Source organism: Lupinus angustifolius, chromosome LG11 (genome assembly GCF_001865875.1).
Source record: "Lupinus angustifolius cultivar Tanjil chromosome LG11, LupAngTanjil_v1.0, whole genome shotgun sequence".
In the NCBI taxonomy this organism is placed as follows: domain Eukaryota; kingdom Viridiplantae; phylum Streptophyta; class Magnoliopsida; order Fabales; family Fabaceae; genus Lupinus; species Lupinus angustifolius.
This window is the reverse complement of record NC_032019.1, coordinates 5,084,338-5,106,578: the sequence shown is the minus strand read 5'-3', so window position 1 is coordinate 5,106,578 and position 22,241 is coordinate 5,084,338. Positions and strand designations below refer to the sequence as shown.

Below are 22,241 nucleotides of genomic sequence, written 5' to 3'. Positions count from 1 at the left end.
ACTTTGAATTTGAAAATCTGATGCAACAGCTCTTAGTAACCGATTACAACATTGAGTAATCGATTACTCAAGTGTTCTGTCCACTGATAATTTATTTTCGAATTAGAGTAATCGATTACAGCAAATTGAGTAATCGGTTACTCAACTTTAATAACATTAGTAATCTGTTACTCAAATACAATAATGGATTACTTTGATCAATTTTAAGTTGGATAACTCTTTTCTCACGTTTGTAACCTGTTACTTAGATGAAGTAACATGTTGCACACTATTTTTTAAAATTGTTTTAAGTATTTTAAAGTGTTTCAATTTTCTTAAAAATTATTTTGAGCATTACTACTATTGTATAATTAAGAGTATAAGATAGAAGTACCTATTTCGACTTAGATTAAAAGTCTTGAATATCTTGAAGCTTGAATCTTCATTGTCTTTTATAAGTATTCTTTCTTTTCTTATTTTTGGTGATGTTGGTGTTTTCATCAAAATCGTGTCAATGTCAGGCGCAAGATCTTCTTCACAAGATTTGACAGCCTTAATTTTCTTTCCAAGTTGAAGTTCAACTTCAGCCTTGAAACACTTGAAAACATCCAAGGATTGGGACTTCTCATGTATAATATATAGGTACCCGTACCTAGAGTAATCGTCTATGAACGTAATAAAAAAATGGTGTCCATTCTATGAAGCCATAAGGAAAGGACCACATATATATGTATGTATTAGTTCTAAGACATCTTTAGCTCTTTCAGCACCTAACTTCCTTTTGTTTGGTTGTTTTCCCTTTATGCACTCAATACAGACCTCAAAGTCTGATAAATCTAAATCGTAAAAAATTTCATCCGACATAGTTTTTGAATTCTTTGTTTAGATTTATGACCTAAACGCTTGTGCCATAAGGTGGCTGAATTCTCTTTTAATTTTCATTTTGTACCACGTGAATTTGTTTGCAGTATTTTATTAGTGGAACTGGAAAAATCAAGCATATATAGATTATCAATTGAAGAACCAGAACCAACAACATTTCAATTTTGATAGAGACTAACTTTATTATTTCCAAAAGAACAAGAAAAACCAAATTTGTCCAAGCTGGAAACACTAATTAAATTCCCCCTAAAAGACGATACAACAAATGTTCAAATAAATCCGAATGAAAATCAGTTCTTAAACATAATCTAAATGTTCCAATATCCTCAACTGCAACTCTTTTGCCATCGTCCACAAAGATGAATCTTTCATCATCACTTGGTTGTCGGCTCCACAGGCAACTCTGCATAGTGATACTAATGTGAGTAGTAGCACCAAAATCTACCACCAAGTATCATTTGGTACAAAAGCCAAATTAATTTCAGAACAAACAAGAGTTAGAAATTTACCATTCTTTACACGCCATGAGGCATATTTAAGATACTCTTTCTTCATGTGTCCTTGCTTCTTACAGAAGTAACGGGTAAATTCCTTATTACTCTTCAATTTCTTTTGATGAGAAGACCCTTTCGCAACACCCTTATTGCTTTTTCTTTTCTTATTTTGAGGGGTCATAGCAAAGTGAGCACTTTCAGCCTTATCTCTCTATAGCCTTTCTTCCTCTTGTGCACAGTGAGATATAAGCTCATTAAGGGACGACTTGTTTTTCTGAGTGTTATAACTCACTTTGAATTGCCCAAATGTGCAGGAAGAGAGATTAAAACCAAGTGCACAAGCAGGTCATCATCAAGCTCTAACTTAAGTGACTTGAGTTTTGATGCGAGATTAGACATCTCCGTAATGTACTCCCTTATGTTCCCTTTGCCTTTATACTTCATGAAGATGAGTTTAGCCAAAAGGCTACTCGTCTCCGCCTTTTCATTCTTGGCAAAGAATTGTTCTATTTCTTCAAGGAGCTTCCTTGCACTTTCACCCTTAGATATAGAGTCCCGAAATGCATCTGGAATAGAGCGTTTCATGATCATCAGACACATTCGGTTAGAGCGTTTCCATTTCTCAATTTTAGCTTCATCGAGGTTTTCCGCAGTGAAAATGAATTTCTCCATGCAAAGTGCCAGATCCAAATCCATAAAGCCGAGAATAATTTCTACGGCTTGCTTCTAGGCCTTAAAGTTTGTCTCATTCAGCAATGAGATGTTACTGATTTGAGCAGAAAAATTTGCAACATTGGTGAAAGACACTAAATCCACATAACAAAGAATTAATAACATCTTCAAATCTAAACAAACAAGTCATGTAATATATATAAAAAATAAGCCAAATTGTATCTTCCTTTGGACCAAACGCCATTTGCATAAATAATCTCATACTCATCTATATAATTCAATTAATTTCCACAATATAAGTTACTTTGACAACATATTGCATCAATTAATTCAAAATAATTACCAGACAAAAGGAAAAACAATATGGATTCATTATAAAAAAACATATTTAATCCAAATGTTCACAAGACCAAAACTTATATTAGTGCAAAATCAATTAAAGAACAAAAATTGTGCCTAATGCACATATCTCAATTGCATTCACGTTAGTGCATAAATTATGCACATCAATAAATTGCAAAACATATAATTCATGTATATCAAGAAAGTTCTACAACAATGAAGATTGGAGAAACATAAAATAAAGTATTATCCCATTGGAAAATATAGTGAAACAAGAAGAATCTAAAATTACAACTCTTGACATAAAATTCAAGTAAACAAACTTCAAGACTTGTATCTAAGATTTAGCCCACCATAGTTTAGATTCTTTAGAATGTGAATGGCTTATACATATCATTGATGATATGAAATACAATTACAAAAATATTTAAAAGCATGAAGCAAGAATGCTAATTGTTTATAGGGGACATATAATGTTCCAACCAGTCATCGAACTCTTAATATAGCATCTTCCAACAACAACAAAAAAACAGTAATATATATATATATAAAAGCTGAAACGTTATGCTATATATATACATTGTAAGTCTGAATCTTATTAAAACATAAAGCTGAACCTAACATGTATATATTGCAATATATATATAAAAGACAATAACAACAAAAATGGTATAAACCAACATATTCATATGCATAAATATACGTTATACAGTAGTTGCAGCGGAAACATTTCATTCAATATTCCCAATATTTAGAACTTAATAGTGGAAGCATAATTCAATAATCCCCAAATTAAAATTAGGGTTCATACAAGATTTGGGAAAACACTATTAATGGAGAATCATAGAAATTCAGAACCTATGCTCTGATACCACTTGATGGGAATTTCTTATGATTGGTGAAATACCAATCCTAGGATCTTTGAATCTCATTATTCTCACACATATATGAAATAAAGGGTGCAGTGTCATACCTGAATCCATGTTCTAGGATGTGCTTCTTTGATCTACGTTTCTGAAAGAAGTTTTGTGGTATGATGGTCTTCCTCAACCAAATCTTTGATTCCTCTTGGGACTTGCATTTTCACTCTGATGGGGAGATGAGAAAAGTGAATTTGATTTGGTGTGTTGGGGACCATAACCTTCCTTATGCATTAACTTATAGGGTTCCCATTATCCCCTATGGGTTAACCTGATGGGTATTCATCCATTAAGCCCATATCCGTTATCAGCTTTTAAAAATCTAAGGGGAGCCAATAATTAGATCACTTATAATGTAACCCCAAAAATAAGTAGATGATATCATTGTATCAAATATATGATGCTCACCTTAATTATAAATTATAAATTTCTAACACTTTCCACTTCAGAAGCAGAGTATATAGCAGCATCATTTTGTGCACGTCAGTGCGTCTGGCTCAAAAGGGTGTTGAAGAAACTTGGAGTTGAAGAAAAGACAGGAACTGCAATCATGTGTGATAACAACTCCGCTATGCAATTATAAAAAATTCAGTGTTTCATCTGAAAAGCAAGCATATTGATGTAAGATTTCATTTCTTAAGAGACTTGGTCAAGGATGAAGTTGTTGAGCTAGGCTACTACAACTCTCAGGATCAAATTGCAGATATCATGACAAAACCAAGAAAGTTGGAGCAGTTTGAGAAACTTCCTGGCATGCTTGAAATGGTTGAAGCTGCTAAAGAAAAAGAGGAAGTGTCAACTGTTACTGTCGCCCGTGCGAAAGGCTGTCGCTCAAATGCATTAGTTTAAGGGAGGAATTGTTAGATAGATGTTATAGTTTTAGTGTTTATGGAGAATAAAATGGATTAGTGACCACTTTATTGACATTGATCAATTGGTCGGTTATGTTTTCTCGTTATGTTTTCTTTATTTAAATAAGACTATATATAAAGTCTCAGCTGATGAATAATAAGTATGCAAGTTTTCTATCTTTCTACTATTCTTATCACAAAGATGTTTTTAATGTCATACACTCGCTAATTAGAACTTGACTAAAATGAGTGAAATTTAAGGTTAGAGATATTAAGAACAACATATGTATGTGAAGATACAAACATAAGATGACAAAATGTTCTTGCGGATCGAAATGTATCTTTTCAATATTGTGCGTGAAAAATCAGCGAACGTCTTCAACTTAATTTCATGTAAGCAATTTAAGAGGTAAAATACATATACAAACAAATTCTTCTATATTCATTGCTTTTATCACTTTTCTTATAATTTTTTTGATAGGCGTGTATCACTTTTATTATGAATTAGAAATAATCACATCATTAAAAAAATTAATAACTTGTTTTTATTAATGGAGAACTAGGTTTATAGTCATTATAGATTCGCGATCACTATTGTAACTATATTTGAATTAACGGTACCATATCCGAAGCTTTTGCATAGTTTCTACTTTCTACACATATAAACTGTATTATAAACATTAGTTATCTACTAGCTAAATTTTCCAGTTATTAAAATTTTATTTTATATGGCATACAGATAATTAGATAGGAAAATAATTTTTACCTCCCACATGGGTGGCTCAAGAGCAAAGTAACTAAAGCATGAATGTGTTTTATTTAGATATTGAATTTGACATTAGAAGAGTTTTGTGATATGTAAACAATCAAATGCTTTTTATTTTTACTTTTACGACTTAGTGCACATTTTCCCTCTTTAAAACAATGCATTAAATCAAGATAATCATTTGATATATCATTTTACTTTATTTAGGAATAGCGATTCTCAATAACTACTAAATAAATTTGCATCAATATTATCAAAGCAATCTAATTTCAAAGTATCTGTTTATCTCCCATGAATGGTCTATATATTACTATTGTTGTTGCTAATTTTTTTCATACTTAATAAATATAAATTTTAAATGTTATTGAGAATTTAAACTCATTATATATAAAATATCTAAAATATCCATATTGACTAGTTGAAGTGTTACGATCAAGTTATGGTCTCAATGAACTCACTAGCGTCTTCCTCTTGACTTTCAAGTGCCGAATTCTGGAATTTCTCCAGGTCTTCATTGTATTGGCTGGAGTCATAATGTGAATCTCTAAACACACTTTTCTTTTTCTTTTTTTCTTCAGAGAAAGGAACTTTGAATGAATATATTCAACACATCAATTGAGATATGTGGTTCTTTTTGCTTTTTTAAGGGTTTCTAAGGTTTACACTTATGATCGTTGATAGATGATAGAGCACACTGCACACGTCCTATGCATGCCACTTGCTTTTTGACTTACATGTAAAAATTGGTCATGATATTTGGAAAGCAAAATTCACATGAGGCTATATTTCAAAGATGTGACATTAGGTCCTACACTTGTAGATTTCAATGTTCTGATTCTGTTGAAATCTCATAAAATATTTCAATCATTTTTTAACTTTTTTCAAAATATTGGAATGTCTCTGTGTCTTTAGATACATCCCATCAAAAATAATGCTTAGGGTAAATATTACAGTATTATCCTTTTATAACAATTCAGATGAAACCGTACATAACTCTTGTCTATGAAATAAATTAGGCACCTCTACTTGATGGGATATATGGTTAAAATTTTCCCTCATGTTATGTTGTGACTTGGACCTCTTGATACAACAAAATTTGAGAATGTTTGTGTAGTCTTTGCTTCCCCTCAAGAAAGTATGTCTTCCATATAACAAATTGATAAATTTGATTTTTTTTAACAAATAAAGTGAAAGAGATTATACGTTTGAGTCTTACCTATAACAAAGTAATAGGATTGTTTGAGAGTAATGATGAAGGGTTAAAATAAAAGAAGTTGATGTTTGAGTCTCACTCATAATAAATACTAACACGTGGATATAAAACGACAAAATAACCCTAGACATAAATATATGAGATGGTATATGGTACGTGTGAGCTACATACCTCATTAAAAACAAGATTGGGTCTTATTTTAGAGAATAACTACCTTTGAATATGAGTACTTTAGGTATGGAGAATAACCAAAGTGCAACCAACTACATAAAAATAAAAGCATTATCCATATCTCATAATATTCTTGTTTGCTTTTGGAAGATTTGATTGGACGTGCAAAATGAAGTATTTTTAAGCTTTAAATCACACATTGGCCTCTTAATATTCACCACCGATGCACATGGTCTTATTATAACTAGTTAATGTTACGTTTTTTATATTTATTCCTTCGGTTATTTTAATACTAACAACTAGTCCCAGTTATTATATCTTCCCAAGCACGACTTCAACTTGGTACTTTGTATATGTACCCCAAAAAAACTTGGGACTTTGTATGATGTAATCTAATCAACGACTTTAAGTTTTTTATTTTATTTTATTTATGTTGTGTCATTTTTATTTTTGTGACATAGCAACCCCACAACAAGGTGGACTTTGGTCCTGATGGGGCTTAAGTATCTTATCAAAAATGACAATTATAGAATACATTTTTTCTACACGTAGGTGAAATTTGTCTCACTTTCATACGATCAACCATTTTTCAGCGTATATATCCTTTTTAGGATAAATCAATAAATATGCAATCATATGATAGAAGTAACGATTTGATTATGATAATTAGGAGCGTTACGTTGATGATTGGTTAAACAGGAATCATATATAATTTAATAGTGAAGGGATGAGTTAGCACTTCAATAACAAATTACTTTTCTTCTTAAGCTGCCTGCTATGTGATTATGTATACTTTGTTCTTCTTTTTATTCCATATTTTACTGGATGGCATGTAGAATGTAATGTCTCCAATTTCTCACTCAACGATCTTCATTCTGAAAAACTAACTATTAAATGGCACTGGATCAAAATAAATGCACGGCCAAGATGAATCTTTTCCTTTCATTTAAAATTATTTTCATAAATTTATATGAATCGCCTAAAATAATGATAAAAAGAATGCATCATCAGCCATGTGCTTCTCCCTCTTTCTTCTATCCATTATTTATGATGTTGATATGCATATTTAGATTAGATCATTAAGTTAAAAAAAAACTTAGAAAAATATTATAAGAATATTCCTTTTTTCAAACATTATAAAAAAGGATCATTATCCGGCCCTTTCTACTTTATATAAATATATTATATTATGTATATTAGGCTGATATTACATGCCTCTCATCGTTTTATTAATTTATTTAGATTTCAACTCTCATAATTTTTCATTTGTTTCATAATCCAGCCATGTTTCTTAATATACATCGTGCAAGCAATGGGATTTTTTTTGCTGAATCACTTGAATAATATTTCGCCAGAATATGTATTACATTGTTAATATCTACCCCGTTTCATCATCAATTTGAATTTTTTTTTTCAAATGAGTTTAATGAATGTATATTAACAATCTAAGTTTAATGACTATTCTCTCATGTTAATATGGTGTGCATGCGTTTGTAATTGCCTGGTGTACCATTAGTACATTCATGAATAAATCAAACAATGATCCACTCACAATATAATAAAGAGAATGAATCATCTTCCCGTATAATAAAATAAATTATCTCATCCGACTACTAAAATTATGAGAAATGTTCTATTTTTTGTAGTTTTTAGAAGTATTATTGTAAAGGTGATTAAATAAAACATATGTCATAATTTTAGAGATTGAAGAAAATGATTTATCTCATAATAAAGAGAATGAATCATCTCCCCATATAATAAGATAAATTATCTCTTCCATTATTACAAAGGTATTATGATGATATGTCATAGTTTTAGAGATTGAAGAAAATAATTTATCCCATACATGATATGGTATGAAGGCAATACTTTATTTTCATATAATAAAAACATATGAACAGTTACTATATCTAACCTTCAGAAAATGTTTCGGTAGAAACTTGTAAGTGAAGAATAGCACTAGAGGCATGTAATGGATATTGCAAATTAGCAATACTAGGACAACAATATTATGATGTATCCCGTAAATTTCTTGTCACCTACATAGCAGTGCACATGCTCATAAAGATTCATTAATTAAATAAAACAACATGGAGCTCGAATTAGTTATTATTTTGATGACTAATCTCATGCTCTAATGATAATGATTTTATAAAATTTGAATTATGTCTTAATCCAAAAGGAACGACCAGAATAAGTCAATGGTAAGTTCACGGTATCTAGGTTTATTCCTCCAATACCGACAACATGGACTACAATTCCAACCTAAATTTAAAATAAAATTCGAAATAAAACGTAGAAAAAAGAGGGGGGACAAGACCATTGAAGTTGAAATAAGAAAGGAAATAGGGCAAGAAATAGGCAAGTACTGTAAGAATCTTGAAACTTTATATGAAGTCCCAAGATAGTTGTGATCGACTGAATTGGTCTTTTATGTTGCAATCAGCCAAATATGTCACCTCACATTTAATGGATTAGTCAATTTTCATGTCGACATATATAGCATATTATAAATATTTTTTCTTCCACTCAAACGATTAGTAAGAAGGCATATTCGATTTCTGTTTTTCTTTTTTTATTATGATGCTAAAGTAATGATTCAAGTTCATTAGTTAGATTTTATTCTATTTAACAGGAAACTTATATTAACTAGTCAATGTAAATTGAATTAATGGGGCAGGTCAACTATGTGTACGTAATTCTGATCCTTAAATTCTTATTGTGGTTAATGCATCTTTTACTCAAAGTGCACTGAAATAGATAACCACCCTTCATGTTTTAAATAGACAAGTTGATTTTTGTGGTTTTGATTGTTTTTTTCAACTAATTAATTAATTGTTAAACAGCTAGGGTCTCTTGTAGGAGGGAAAGGAGAGAAATGGTATATTTTTTATATTTAAAAATTAAATGAGATATATAAAGTTTATAAAAATAAAATAAAAAATGTCAAGGCAGATTTAATAATAATCTACCAATGCATTCCTTTTATTCTAAAAAATTCTTAAACAAAAGTCTAGGCATTTGAAATTAAAAATATATTCTTCTTTATTTACCCTTCAAAACCCTCTTCCCAAGTAAGATGCTTATATAGTGAAATTTAGACTTACTTTGAGGAGAAACTTTGATTATAATTTGCATTTGGAAATGTAAGGTAAAGTTGGATGAAGAGAATGGCCCTTGTACACGTCGAAAGGAGGACAAGTATAATTAATGTGCATAATAATCATTCATCTTCATGTTTATTCTTTTGGTATTACTAAGCATATCTCATCACCTTTTGATTAAAGAACTAATCTTTTTCACATGCGTGACTACCTTTCCAATATCCCGAAGATCTAACAGACCTTACATCATTAGATTAATGTAGTGTTGGTTTTCATGCTTATTCAACTGCAATTTTATGAATAACAACGTTTTAGGATTAGGAATATACAGGACAGATTCCTTCTGGGCATGTACCAATTTTAAGGTCTTAAGGTTGACTGATTTTTGATCCATTGAAAATCAAGTTTGATTTGTTCAACCCAATTACACGAGGAACCAGCCGTGGGAAAGCATCAAATTAACGTGCAATTTAATTGTATTATGACGTAGGGTTAGACCAAATGAAGTGACATTGGGGGACCTTAACATGAATTAAATATAAAAGGTTGAACAAAATTCAATCCTCCAACTTGTTTCCCTAGGTACAGACTAGTTTCATTTTGGGTGGACAACATTTGATGTATTAATGCCTAATATTGTAATCCTGAATAATGAAACATTTTTTTAATCTTAAAAAGAAAACCTTATTTTGGCTGGAACCTTCGGTATTTTATAATAATCCATGCTATCATTAGTAGGTAATTTTGAAATCTTACTCAATAAAATATAGTTTAAGTTCAAATTTGATTTTAGTCAATAGGACTATAATTGGGAATTCCATTTGAACGTAATTTACTCCCTTCCAGTCTTTTTATAATTATCCTTTTCTCAAAGGCAAAAAAATAATTATCTTTTTCTTTATTTTCATGATATCGGTGGTGAAAACTGCAATCTAGTGCAAAATCATATTCATATTGATCATTGTATTTTTTATAGACATCTGATGATAAAGCATGCAATTTGATGTAAAAATCATACATTACATCAAAAGAGAAAATCATACCATCCACAGAGAGCAATGTAGATAGGCCCATTACGACATTACTTTTGAGTCCACGGTCAATGGGTGTCGATAGAATAATAGGCCTAATCATAAGCCCATGACTACTCAATTCTATACAAAGCAAAAGTCAGTGTATGTAATCCGGTTAAAGAAATAATGTATACATATATAGTATAAGAATTTTATACATTTTTTAGTTTATTATTCACAATTCATTTTTAATTATCATTACACTCTTAAAAAATATATAAATGAATATAAGATAATATATAGTGCATAAATATTATACTAATCTCATTAAATGTCTATGAGTTAATCGAATTTGGTAATTACTTTTGCATCAGCGTTCAGGATCCTTGCTAGAAGTGTATAAATTATTGGATGGTACTTGAATACTTGATCAACAATTCCAAATATACCACTCATAATTAATTATGTATTCATGAGTTAGAATGATAAGAGTTAATAGTGTTCTCTCTTTTTTCTTCCAAATATTATAATTAATGCCTTAAGCGTAGTCAAACTTGATTTCCATATTAATGTTCTCTTCAATAATCGAATCAGGTTTCCTCTAATGTCGAATTGTGCATTATAGTTATGCATTATTGATTCTCATCCTCACCATATACTAATTTTCCTCCATTAGGGGCTTGGAATATTTTTAGACAAGGACAAAACATAAAATTTCCCTATTACTAAATTGAAGAAGGAAAGCACCCTCACACCCAAAAGCTATTTTTCACACACTGTAGTTGAAGAATAAGGTTACTTTTTAAATGAGTAATTACCATTTACCAATCTTTAGTTAACTTAAATGTATTAGAAAGAGCAAGCTGGTCTTTCTTTATGTGGATCAATGAACCTTCAAATTTTGTTCTAGAACTCGAATAGCAAAATGTTACTTAGATACTAGGCCAAAATTAACTATTGATTATAGATGTATTCTTAAAGATTTCTATGTTTGCTATAAATGTAGAGACAAGGAGTAGAGAACACTGATATGGAATGTGAACATTCTTTACAAATACAAGTATCTTAACTTCAATTAACTGTTGTATCACTCAACTTTAACTAACTGCAGCTTCACTCAACTTCATATACCTTCACAATTAAGTAAATAATATATAATAATCCTAAGCATCATTACATGCTCCATAATAAACTATTACAGGAATTGAAAAATCTTAGATCTACCAGAGGAATTGTATTAGTTTCAAGACTTTTCTTTAGAAGTAAGCATCAGACTATAAATAACTTCAAATGTCAACATTTATTCCCTCTTTATTTTGAACTAGCAGAATCCAGCATATTCATGTGGCATGTGAAACATTTAAAACCGTTCAACTCCCAATCAACCATGTGAGAGAGAGAAAATGTTATTCTCTTCGATGTTGACAAAGATAAACAAACAGTGCCTGAACCTGAATAATTTGTCACAAACGAAATTTTCTTTTTCTTACATGTCTATATAAATGTGTATTGTTTGAGGAAGTAAAGAATGTTGCTATTAAAGTGTGGGAAAATAGAAAAAGCAAATGCAGCCAAAAGTAATGCTAAGATTCTTAACAACCAAGGAAAAATTTCAAGTAGTAAATTGAATCTATACTTTAATGTGAGTGTTCTCTGGATATATATTGTGCATTTTCTAGTCTACCTACGCTAAGTTGTGGAAGTTAGTGTAGTCTTAGGTCTTAAGGTTCTCTTTTAGGAATTTATCAAAATATATATATATATATATATATAGGATGAATGAGTAAAGTGAAAAACATATAAGTGATTGAACCAATAAACCTCATAGTCTCATACCATAAAATTTTAGGTTGAGTTGTGTTGCCTGGTCCACTTCGGGCCATTGATATCAAATCCACTTTGTGATACCATAGTGTTTTATAATTCATTTATCACTAGCGTATCATGAGATTGAGTCAGTAGTTTTTTCTCTCTAAGTTCTCTTAGGAATTGGGATTTATGAAATGTCTTGCTCTTATCTTTTTTTCAATAAAATACCTTTGTGAACTATATAGTTCATATCATTGATGAAAAAAGATAAGAAAAAAGTTTACCTCTAGGATCATTTTATATTCTGTGTCATGATGTTTCTAGAAGTCAAATTTTTTTATTGCTACAGTTTCCTCGTGGATGAAACATTTCTACCTTTCCTGAGCCATATGCAGTGTGAAACTTTCATATTTCCATCACAAGCATCAACTGCATTAAGAAGCAAGTAGACGCATACTAAAAATTATTTACAGAAGCTGGACTTTTGCTTCAAACATTGGTTGACTACTAAATATAGATAATGTTTGTTTGAATGGACAAATCTAGCTTTGGTAGGTTATGCAAGTTGTGCAGGATTCTTGATCTCTATAGTGCATACAAGTTATTTCAGTGTGGAAAAAACTGAACATTTTCAAGCTTCCTTGGCATCCTAAGTTTTCTACAAATCCTCTCCTTTTGGTTATGCAACTCATCATTTTATTTTCAAGTCAACTTGATTTCACCCTGCCAACTTCTTCAAAAAGAGAATGATTGTAAAATCATTTTATGCATACACTGCTTCCATTCTTTAGGACCAAAAGTCCCACCATTGAAAATCACTGGTTGATTGGGCTAAGAGATGATCCGATTCAAAGGTGCTCCATTCTTCTGGTGAGGTTAAAGAACCTTCAGCATGTTCAACAAAATTGAGAAGATCAGGTTCATCATCCATGCCAAAGTATTCTACCTTTATGCTTGTATCATCATCAGAAAGAACACCAAGTACATGTTCTGATTTTTCCATTGATGTCCTTGCCTTTACCTCAGCTTCACATTTGATTGTGTCTCCATTTTCTGAGTTACTGTTCATGATGTTTGATGCTTCAACTTGTGTAGAAGTAGAACTCTGAGCTTCCTCTTGTGGCTTCTGTATTATATCATTCAGTTTCTGCAACTGTTCAAAATTGAAACTACAATGATTAATTGATTACCATCTACTAATATAAAATGAATCTTGCTTCTTGCACAACACCTTAGGTGCCATTAATTAAAGTATAGGTATACAAAACACCATATAAAACTTAATGAAATCTTTATACATGTATAACATTGTTAATATAAAATGGAAAATATTGTATGCTAGTCCATCATAATGAAAAAAAGTATGATATAAGTACCTGTACTAATAATGCTTGCTTCTCCTTCTTGAGAGCTTCAAATTTTGAAGCCAAATTGTTATGATTGGATCTAAGTATGCTGCAATCTCTCTCAAGTTGCTTTGATTTCCATCTAGCTCTCCTGTTCTGAAACCATATAGCAATTTGTCTTGGCTGCAACCCAAGCTCTCTTGCCAACTTCAACTTCTTTCCAGGTTCTAGCTTTGACTCTGTCTCGAACATAGATTCCAATGATCTGATTTGTTCATCACTGAACCTCCTTGTGTTTTTGTTTTTCTTCTTTCTCATAGCTGATGGTGGAGTTATGCTGCTATAATTTTCTGCATCAGTAGCAGCTTCAGCTGAATAAGTATATTCCATGTGGTTTAACATGTTGTGGTGATTTTTTCTAGGAGTGTGTGTCTTGTAATATGCATGAAAGTATTCCTATAAGTTATTGAAGTTCCTATGTTGGTGTAGGGGCCAGATTGAATTTCTCAATTACTTGCTTTATATCCAAAACTCAATGGCCCTGTTAACATACATTGCACTTCCACCTGTACCTTGTGAATATTTTCTATTTTCCTTTTGAGATTATGCGCCTGTTTTTGGATTATTTGAGCCATCTTTGTTGGCTTGACTCAAGTGGCTTGCTCAATTATAATAATTTACATGAAATCTTATGTGATCTATTAATAAACCACATTTTTAATGATTTATGTGAGTGGGGATGCAAACTTTAATATTCATTTGATCACTATCACCTCCATCATCCTTTTGACTTGGAGGTTTTGTCCTAATAATTTGTGTAGGCTACATGAATCACGTTCTAGGTGAGAACACTCAATTTAGTAATATTATTGATACCGTCTTTCTTTACTATGTCTATTATAGTAGTTTGCATCTAACTTGATGAAAATACATCATGTATATACTATTGCTTTATGAAATCGTCTCAACTTAGTCAAATTTATTTATTACTTTAGAATGAAGCCTCTTCGTTTAGCATGATTCATGTGTGTGTTAGTTTATTTTCACTTTATTCAAAAGCACTGGGAGCTCAGAGTGTGTAGATACAAATTGGGGAATGGTGTTCTAGGTTATATAGTGTGTAAAGCGTGAAATATAATTAATTTGTGATGGTCGGTGTGCATAGAAAAGTCTATAGAAAATTCATAAATTTAAGCTTTTGTAATGAGTAACTTGTGAGATTGTACCCTTCAGAGTGATTGCACGGAAAAACAAGAGACATCGATGTAAAAAGTTAAGTTTCCATACAAAAACAGTGTGAACTCAACACAGAAGCCACATACAACATATCTGGCAGGACGTGAAGGTCACGCTTAGCGCAATCCCGAACTAGAATTACATAATGTAGCACTTGTGTTTAGCACAATCCGCAATGGATGAGTTTGGATGAGTTTTGGATTTGGATCCTAACGGATTGATAGAAAACTATTCATTAATCCAAATAAATCAATTACATCACATTTTTAAATTATCCAATACATCCATATCCAATAGATTTTAATCCATTTATTCTATCCATGTATCCATTTTAATGGATTGGATGGATGGATATCCAACCCACTTTTTTTTTTTAATTTGAACAAAACATTTTAATAAAGCAACTTAAAGAAAAAAAAATTAAATAATATTATTTAATAAAGCATTTTTAAATATCAATTTTAAAAAATATTTTTCTTAACAAACACTTTTAAAAAGTGTTTTTTTTATAAGCAATTTTAAAAAGGCGAATTTGTGAAAAACATTTATAAGCATTCTTAATAGCAAGAATCTCTGGTGCAACATAATTGGTAGGGGTGTAAAAGTCCGGTTCGGTTTTTAACGCAATTTAATGACCGAACTGAACACAAAGATATGGTTCGGTTTAATTAACCGCAAATTTTATTTAGGAATTGAACCGTTCATTAGTGGTTCGGTTTCATAGTTTTTCAACTTATTTAAATAAAATCATTTAAGAAATAGTTGAACATAATTTGCAAAGTATAAAGTCAAGTAAATGAATGCTAAATAAGTCAATAATAAAATATTTAATACTCTTTCTAGTAAAACAATAATAATTCAACATCTCAACGCACTACAAACTTGAAATTTTAGTCCACGAAATCTTCTAAAATGTTCAATAAAATTTAAGAATGACAAACTTGGTACCAATATTTTAGTCCAACGGTAACATCTAATACTCCACATCATTAGTATCCTCGAGTTCTTTCTTTATTTTCTTTTAGTTCTTTAATTTCTTTATTTGATTAATTTCATCTCTGAACAGTGACAAAATGTATACTAGTTTTTTTAGTTTTCTTTCTATCTTCTCAATGGATAATAGAGATAATAGATATTTAGGTTTGTTTACTAATTTATTTTTTCTATTTGCCTCTTATTTATAGACTATTTTATTAATAATCCTAAATTCTTAATCATCTTTTATTTCCTAACTTTAAAGCTTAATCATCCAAATATAAAATAAAATTATTTTTTAATATGCGGTTCAGTTCTATTCTAACGGTTCCAAAATTTACAAAACCGTGAACCGAATCGAACTTAAATGATTCAAAATAAAAAACAGAACCGAACCGTAGAACTGAACCGAACTGCATTTTATGGTTTGGTTCGGTTCAGTTTCATCAGCTTTATGGTTTAAACCAGAACCGCTTACACCCTTAATAACTAGGACATCCATAAGTTGTATACAACAGTTCATCGTCCTGAAATATTTAATTTTGTTATTATATTATCACATTAGTCAATAACCAAAATGATATATTTATACTTTGCATTAAGATGTTGGGGTAAAGCACTAAGGCCGAAATGATTTACACTTTTTTGATAAGCAATTTTTGAAATCACAATTGTAATTTTCAACTTTTGTAATATGTGTGGGATTGTGCTTAGAAATGTGAGAGATTTTTTATATTAATATTGAATTAATTGGAAAAAAAATTTGTTTTTATTTTTATTTTTTTGGATGGATAAAATCCATCCAAATGGATATAACCATGGATATCCATTGGATATAATGGATGGATTTGAATCTATCCATTATCAACACCATCCATTGGATTATATCCATTTAAATCCATTAGTTCTAACGGATGGATTTGGATGGATTTAATTTGGATGGATTTTGGATTATGGATAATTTTGCCACCCCTACCCTACATTGAGTGAATTTGGGAAGAATTTTAGGTGTGCCTTCTGTTCTGGATTCACCTAGCGCAGGTGTTGCCGTCAACATAGCTGGCTAGGCGAAAGGTTGAGACATGACCAGATGAAACACCACGCCCAACAAAATCACACGTCGGACGAACCATGTAAAAATCAGACTCTTTAAAAGAGATAAAATTAGGCATTGGAGATATATATATCTTAGTATAGTACTCCTTACTCGAAATTTCTTAAATTACTAGCATAATTTAGCTAAGTTAAGATGTAGAAGCAAAATTGAATGGTTAAATGAGCTAATTTATGCTCATTCAAGATGTAATGTTTTCTCCAATGATATTTATTTCTCTCTTTTATATCTTTTGTTTAGTTATTATTATAATGTGTAATTAAACTTTTCCTTTTTTTTTAGAATTGGATGTAATATTTAGTGAATATACACATTTTGATTAATATATTACTATTAATTCCGTATTTGAAAATCAGGCAAAGCCACGTAATGTGTGTTATGTAGAGCTGTTAAAATGGGCGGGCCTGCTCAGGTCGGTCCATCAAAGCCCGAAATTTTATAGGGTTTGGATATCATTTTAGATATTTTTTTATTAAATTTGGGCTTTTTAGCCCGGCCTAGTTGGGCTATTAAACCGGGCTCGGGCCGGGCTTACCCGGCCAGATTCGGGCTACCCGTTTTACTTATATGTTTTAATCTTTTTTGAGATTTTTGGCGTGGTAATAAGCACTAAATGAAAATTTACAAAACAACTTATAATAAAAAATAGATAATAAGTATTATGTTATTGTATATTTAATTAGATTTAACTTTTACCACAAAAATATAATAAATAAAATAACGTTTACAGCAAAACTAAAATCAACATAAATTATTTATCATAGAGAACTCCACATAACCAAATTTAATATAATAGTCCAATTAAAGTCTTGACAAAGAACATACAAAAGATAATATTTTTGTTAATATTCAAATGTTTATATATTAAAGTGAAGTTACAGATTATATTGGGTTAGAGAGTGAGAGTCCAGTAGAAATAAGATATTTAATAAAAGAGTTATGTTAAAAATCATACATGTAGACTTAACATCACGTCTTAACTCAAACACAATGCATTAGATCTATAAGTTTGGTTATATTTGACATAACATATATTAAGAAAAGTTATACGTTAATATCAAATGATACATATTTTTTTGAATAAATTAAATATGTTTAAAAAAAATTAAAAAATATTTTTTAGTTTATACAGGTCGGCCCGCCACAACCCGCAGCCCGCTTAAGGCGGGTTTGGACTACCATTTGATATGCATAAATTGTATCCAGACTTTTTAGCCTAGTCTGGTTTAGCCCCAACCCGATGTAGGCTTACGCGAACCCGTCCGGATAGCCCGTTTTGACATCTCTAGTGTTATGTATCGAATGAGGGAAGGTTTAAGGGCAGACAAATGTTATTGGGAGATGGACAGATGGTCATGGGACAGGAGACTAACTTGTCCGATATTAAAAAAATTACAAACTAAAATGGGACATTATTTTGTTATGACAAAAATGACACTAAAAAAAGTTCAATGACTAATTAGAGTCTTTATTCTAAATATACATTTTATTTACATATTTGTCCCCTTGTTTTGATATTTAATGAAAATTAGTAGGATCAAGGGTATAATCTGAGAAAATTAAGTGTTGATTGTTATGTTTTAATTAAAAAAACTTATGTGGCTATTCCAAGGACCAAGGATTAGATAATTGATTCACCTAATTGGGAATTTAGAAGCATTTAAAACAATTAATAGCTTATTTAATGTTTAAATTAAAAATAGTGAAAATAATGAATGCATTAACAATGTACCTATTATTTATATATTAATTATCATTGACACTACAATAAAAATAATATACATAAATATGTATTAACTGTCTAAAATGTAGTATACAGATAATATAAAATACATAAATATTAAACTCTATTAATATTAAGTTCAACTCGTCTACACTGCAAGATAGATCAAAACTAAAATATGAGGAGAAGAATCATAATTGTTAAAGAGTTTCTTTGCTATATGTCATAATCTTCCTTCGGTACTAGAGTATTTAGACCTATATTACTATTATTAATATTTGGGGGGTAAATACACATTCTATATGTTAATATCATTCATGTGTCTAAAAAAAGACCGAAGTGGAGAAATAGAGCTCAAAGCTTTGAGCTTAACGAGCCGCTGGTTGAAGCCTCTTTCATTCAGCTATGCATAACAGTGTAACATTAGAGTGGTTAGGTTTAGTCACTGTCGCCCCACGGTCCCAACACAACGTGCCCATCTTTCATTCTTCACTCTCAATATTTTCTTTTTTCATAAAACAATAAAATTCCATACATTATTTAAAGTTCTTATATTTTTCACATAAAATAGTATAAATACATTTCATGTCCGATCAGATTAGTTCCCAGAGGACACGAATCTATGACTCTTTCAAGCACAAACCATTGATATATCGACACATGCACAAGGTCAAAACATAGTATCACATTACCTTGTCTTTTCCTTTGGAGTTTTGTGTTTTTCTCTCATTGCGTGGCATAAGCAGCATGTGGCTACGCTGAAAGCAAGATCAAAATTTTATCACCACGTGGCACTAATTGAACTAATTTCGTAGTTAATTAAATTTAAAACACTGATTCGTGGGGACAACATTTTTTGGCCTACGTTTCTTGATATTCTTAAAAGTCTGTTTTGCATTATTGACACGTAATTTGTTGCCTTTCATTTAATGGGTACTTAACATTCCATATATTTCACATTTTATTTTTTCCATATCATTCTATTTGTTTGTTTTAGAAATTCAAGTTATATTTGTACATTATTTTTCAACAAAACCCTTAAATAGCGTCAAACTTTTTGTATCAGATTTTTCTTAAACATAAAAGATATTAAAATGCTGTTGTTGTAATTTAGGGTTTTATAATATTGAATAGACCAAACTTGTAAAAATATAAACAAAAATGAATTTTTTGGTTAAATTGTTAATTTCTATGTAAATTTATAAAGTTAATTGAGTAAATATAGTTAACTTTTGTTGTTGTTTGTTTAGTCTAATGGAAGTGATGGCATTACTTTTAGCAAATCTAGGAATCGAGTTTTGGGTGATGTGGCTCCATAAAATTAATATGTTAAATACAAATTAACACTTTACCTAATGTCCTTATATTAGTATTAATATTCATATGTTCATATAATTTAGGTGATTATTGAATAATTTGAAACTTTGCTAGATAAGGTTGATCAAACTTGGATTGAGAGATTTTAAAACCCTAATCCCCATTTTTCCTTACCTTCACCTGTAATTAAAACCTTTTATCTTATTCATCTTATGAATTATTAGATGATTTTTTTGGATGGACGATCATCTTGATGTGCTTCCATTGAGGTAAGGACAGTTTTACCAATGAAAATGAACATGCATGGGGTATTAGTTTTGAGAATGGTAAAGATTAATCAAATTCAAATATAAGTTAGTCCAAATAATTTATTCTATAGACAAAAGTTATTACAAATGATAACATAATAATGATTGAAATAATAACTAACCAAATAATACATGAATTATAAATAAATTCAGATAAAATGAATCTAACTAAATCCTAGATAGTATAATTCTATGTCAATCTAAATATACTCCAAACACGTGATACTCTTAACAAAATTCAACAATAAGAAGAATGTATGTCTTCTTGTCGTTTTATCATTTTCCTACTGCTTTCCCATTTCCTAAAGTTTCAAGCATAATCATGACAAGCTAACTCATTTGTCATCGACATAATATGTGGTCCAATTTTTGGGGAAACAGGTGTACTATACATATAATATCGGGCTCTAATATATCATCGTAAGGAAGACCGGAGCTTCAGAAGAAAGAGAATTAATTGTGATTAAGATAGTTAGGGAAAAAGACAGCGTCCATATGATTACTATTTTGTTGTTATTAAGGTTTGGCTACGTATGGTGAAAAAATAACCATTCTGTTGCTTGAGAGTGTCAGTGAAGGATTACAAGCACATTTCAAACAAGTTTGCAATTAAACTAAGCTGCTTACATAGGCTTTGGAAAGTTAGGTAGTCTTGGGTTGATAAGATGGCAAAAAATGTATACTTTTATATTGAATGGTGTTGAGTGATAACAAGATTAATTTTAAATATTGAATTAACCATAGTTGTAAATATATAAGCAAAAACGAAGTTTTTTTTGTAAAATGTTTATTCTAGATATGTAGTCCATTGATTAAATTTTGGGTAAATTGTTAAGTTATATCCGTTCCTTCATGGATCACAAGATGGCCCACACCTAAGCCCAAGTCTGACACTTGGATTCTCAATGGGCTCAGTTGGACTCCAAGGGACTTGAAGATTAATGTTGTTGTAAATCTCTAGGATACACCAGTTTCTCAACTTGGAGGAGTTTTAAAATTCTAATAAATATGTACTCTCAGTATAGAGATTTATATACAATTATTATATCATCTACAATTCATTTGAATCACTGTTTTTTGAAGAGTTAATAATAATTAAATATGAATGATGGAAGATGCAACAACAATGTATAAAACTCATACACTATTAATCCATACATTTTTTCATCTAGTTTTAAAATGACAAAAGCCCAGAGGATTAAAACATAGTCTACATGAAAAACTGGAAAAATTTCATGTGTTTAATTATGTGAATCGCAATGCCAGAATTCCATTGTTTAAGGCAATAGTCATGAACCAGAAATTGTGAGGGGCCAACCAGTGTGTTTGGTACTAGATAGCTAAAAAACTAGTTATAGGTGGAAAGTTAGGTAGAGTTATAAGACATTCGATGGCTAAAAATTAATGCGTTTGACTAAGAAAAATTTAATAAAATTAAATGATTAACTAGTTGCCAAGTAAGTTATAAATCACTATAATTAATTTATCAAATTAGAATAGTACTATTATTTCTCTCTTACCAACCAAGACTATTGTAGCCTCTTTCAAATAAAAATAGTAAGGTGAAATTACAAACATATTCTAATTAACACTACTTGCATTTGAAGACTAGGTTGAAAATGTTTTACACGTCCCTCCCTGTCCTTTTGTACAGTAATTTCAAATTTAGAAGAAATAATGATAAACTAACACATGTCGCAATCTCACCCGTTTACTTGATCCAATGGCTCAAGATTGCTATGTTATCGGGGACTTGGAAGAGTGATGATGTTGATAAATATTAGAGATTTAGGCTTTTTATCATTTTACTGTTTTGCCCTTAAGTCAATATCTTTGGTTTTTCCTTTAGTCTTCTTGTTTGATGCTCTTCATATAAATACCCTACTATTGGAACTGATTCAGTTTGATAAATTCAAAGCAGTTTTCTCTCTTCTCTTTCAATTTCTCTCAACCTAAATCTCTATTCATCACAGTTACGGTTATCTCATATGATATCATTTGAGCCA

General features: G+C 30.5%; 1 protein-coding gene across 2 annotated transcripts; it reads right to left on the bottom strand.

The window, feature by feature from the left end:
* LOC109359371 (homeobox-leucine zipper protein ATHB-12-like) lies at positions 12,528-14,053 on the bottom strand. 2 transcript variants are annotated; one of them, XM_019604010.1, is made up of 3 exons: positions 13,593-14,053; positions 13,339-13,369; positions 12,528-13,308 (listed from the first exon to the last, which is right to left on the bottom strand). In XM_019604010.1, exons 1-3 carry the CDS (start codon positions 13,962-13,964, stop codon positions 13,004-13,006), a joined length of 708 nt encoding a protein of 235 aa, XP_019459555.1. In that variant the 5' UTR covers positions 13,965-14,053; the 3' UTR covers positions 12,528-13,003. The 2 variants fall into 2 exon arrangements, with proteins under 2 accessions (XP_019459555.1, XP_019459554.1); XM_019604009.1 differs by having other exon boundaries at positions 12,631-13,369; positions 13,593-14,047.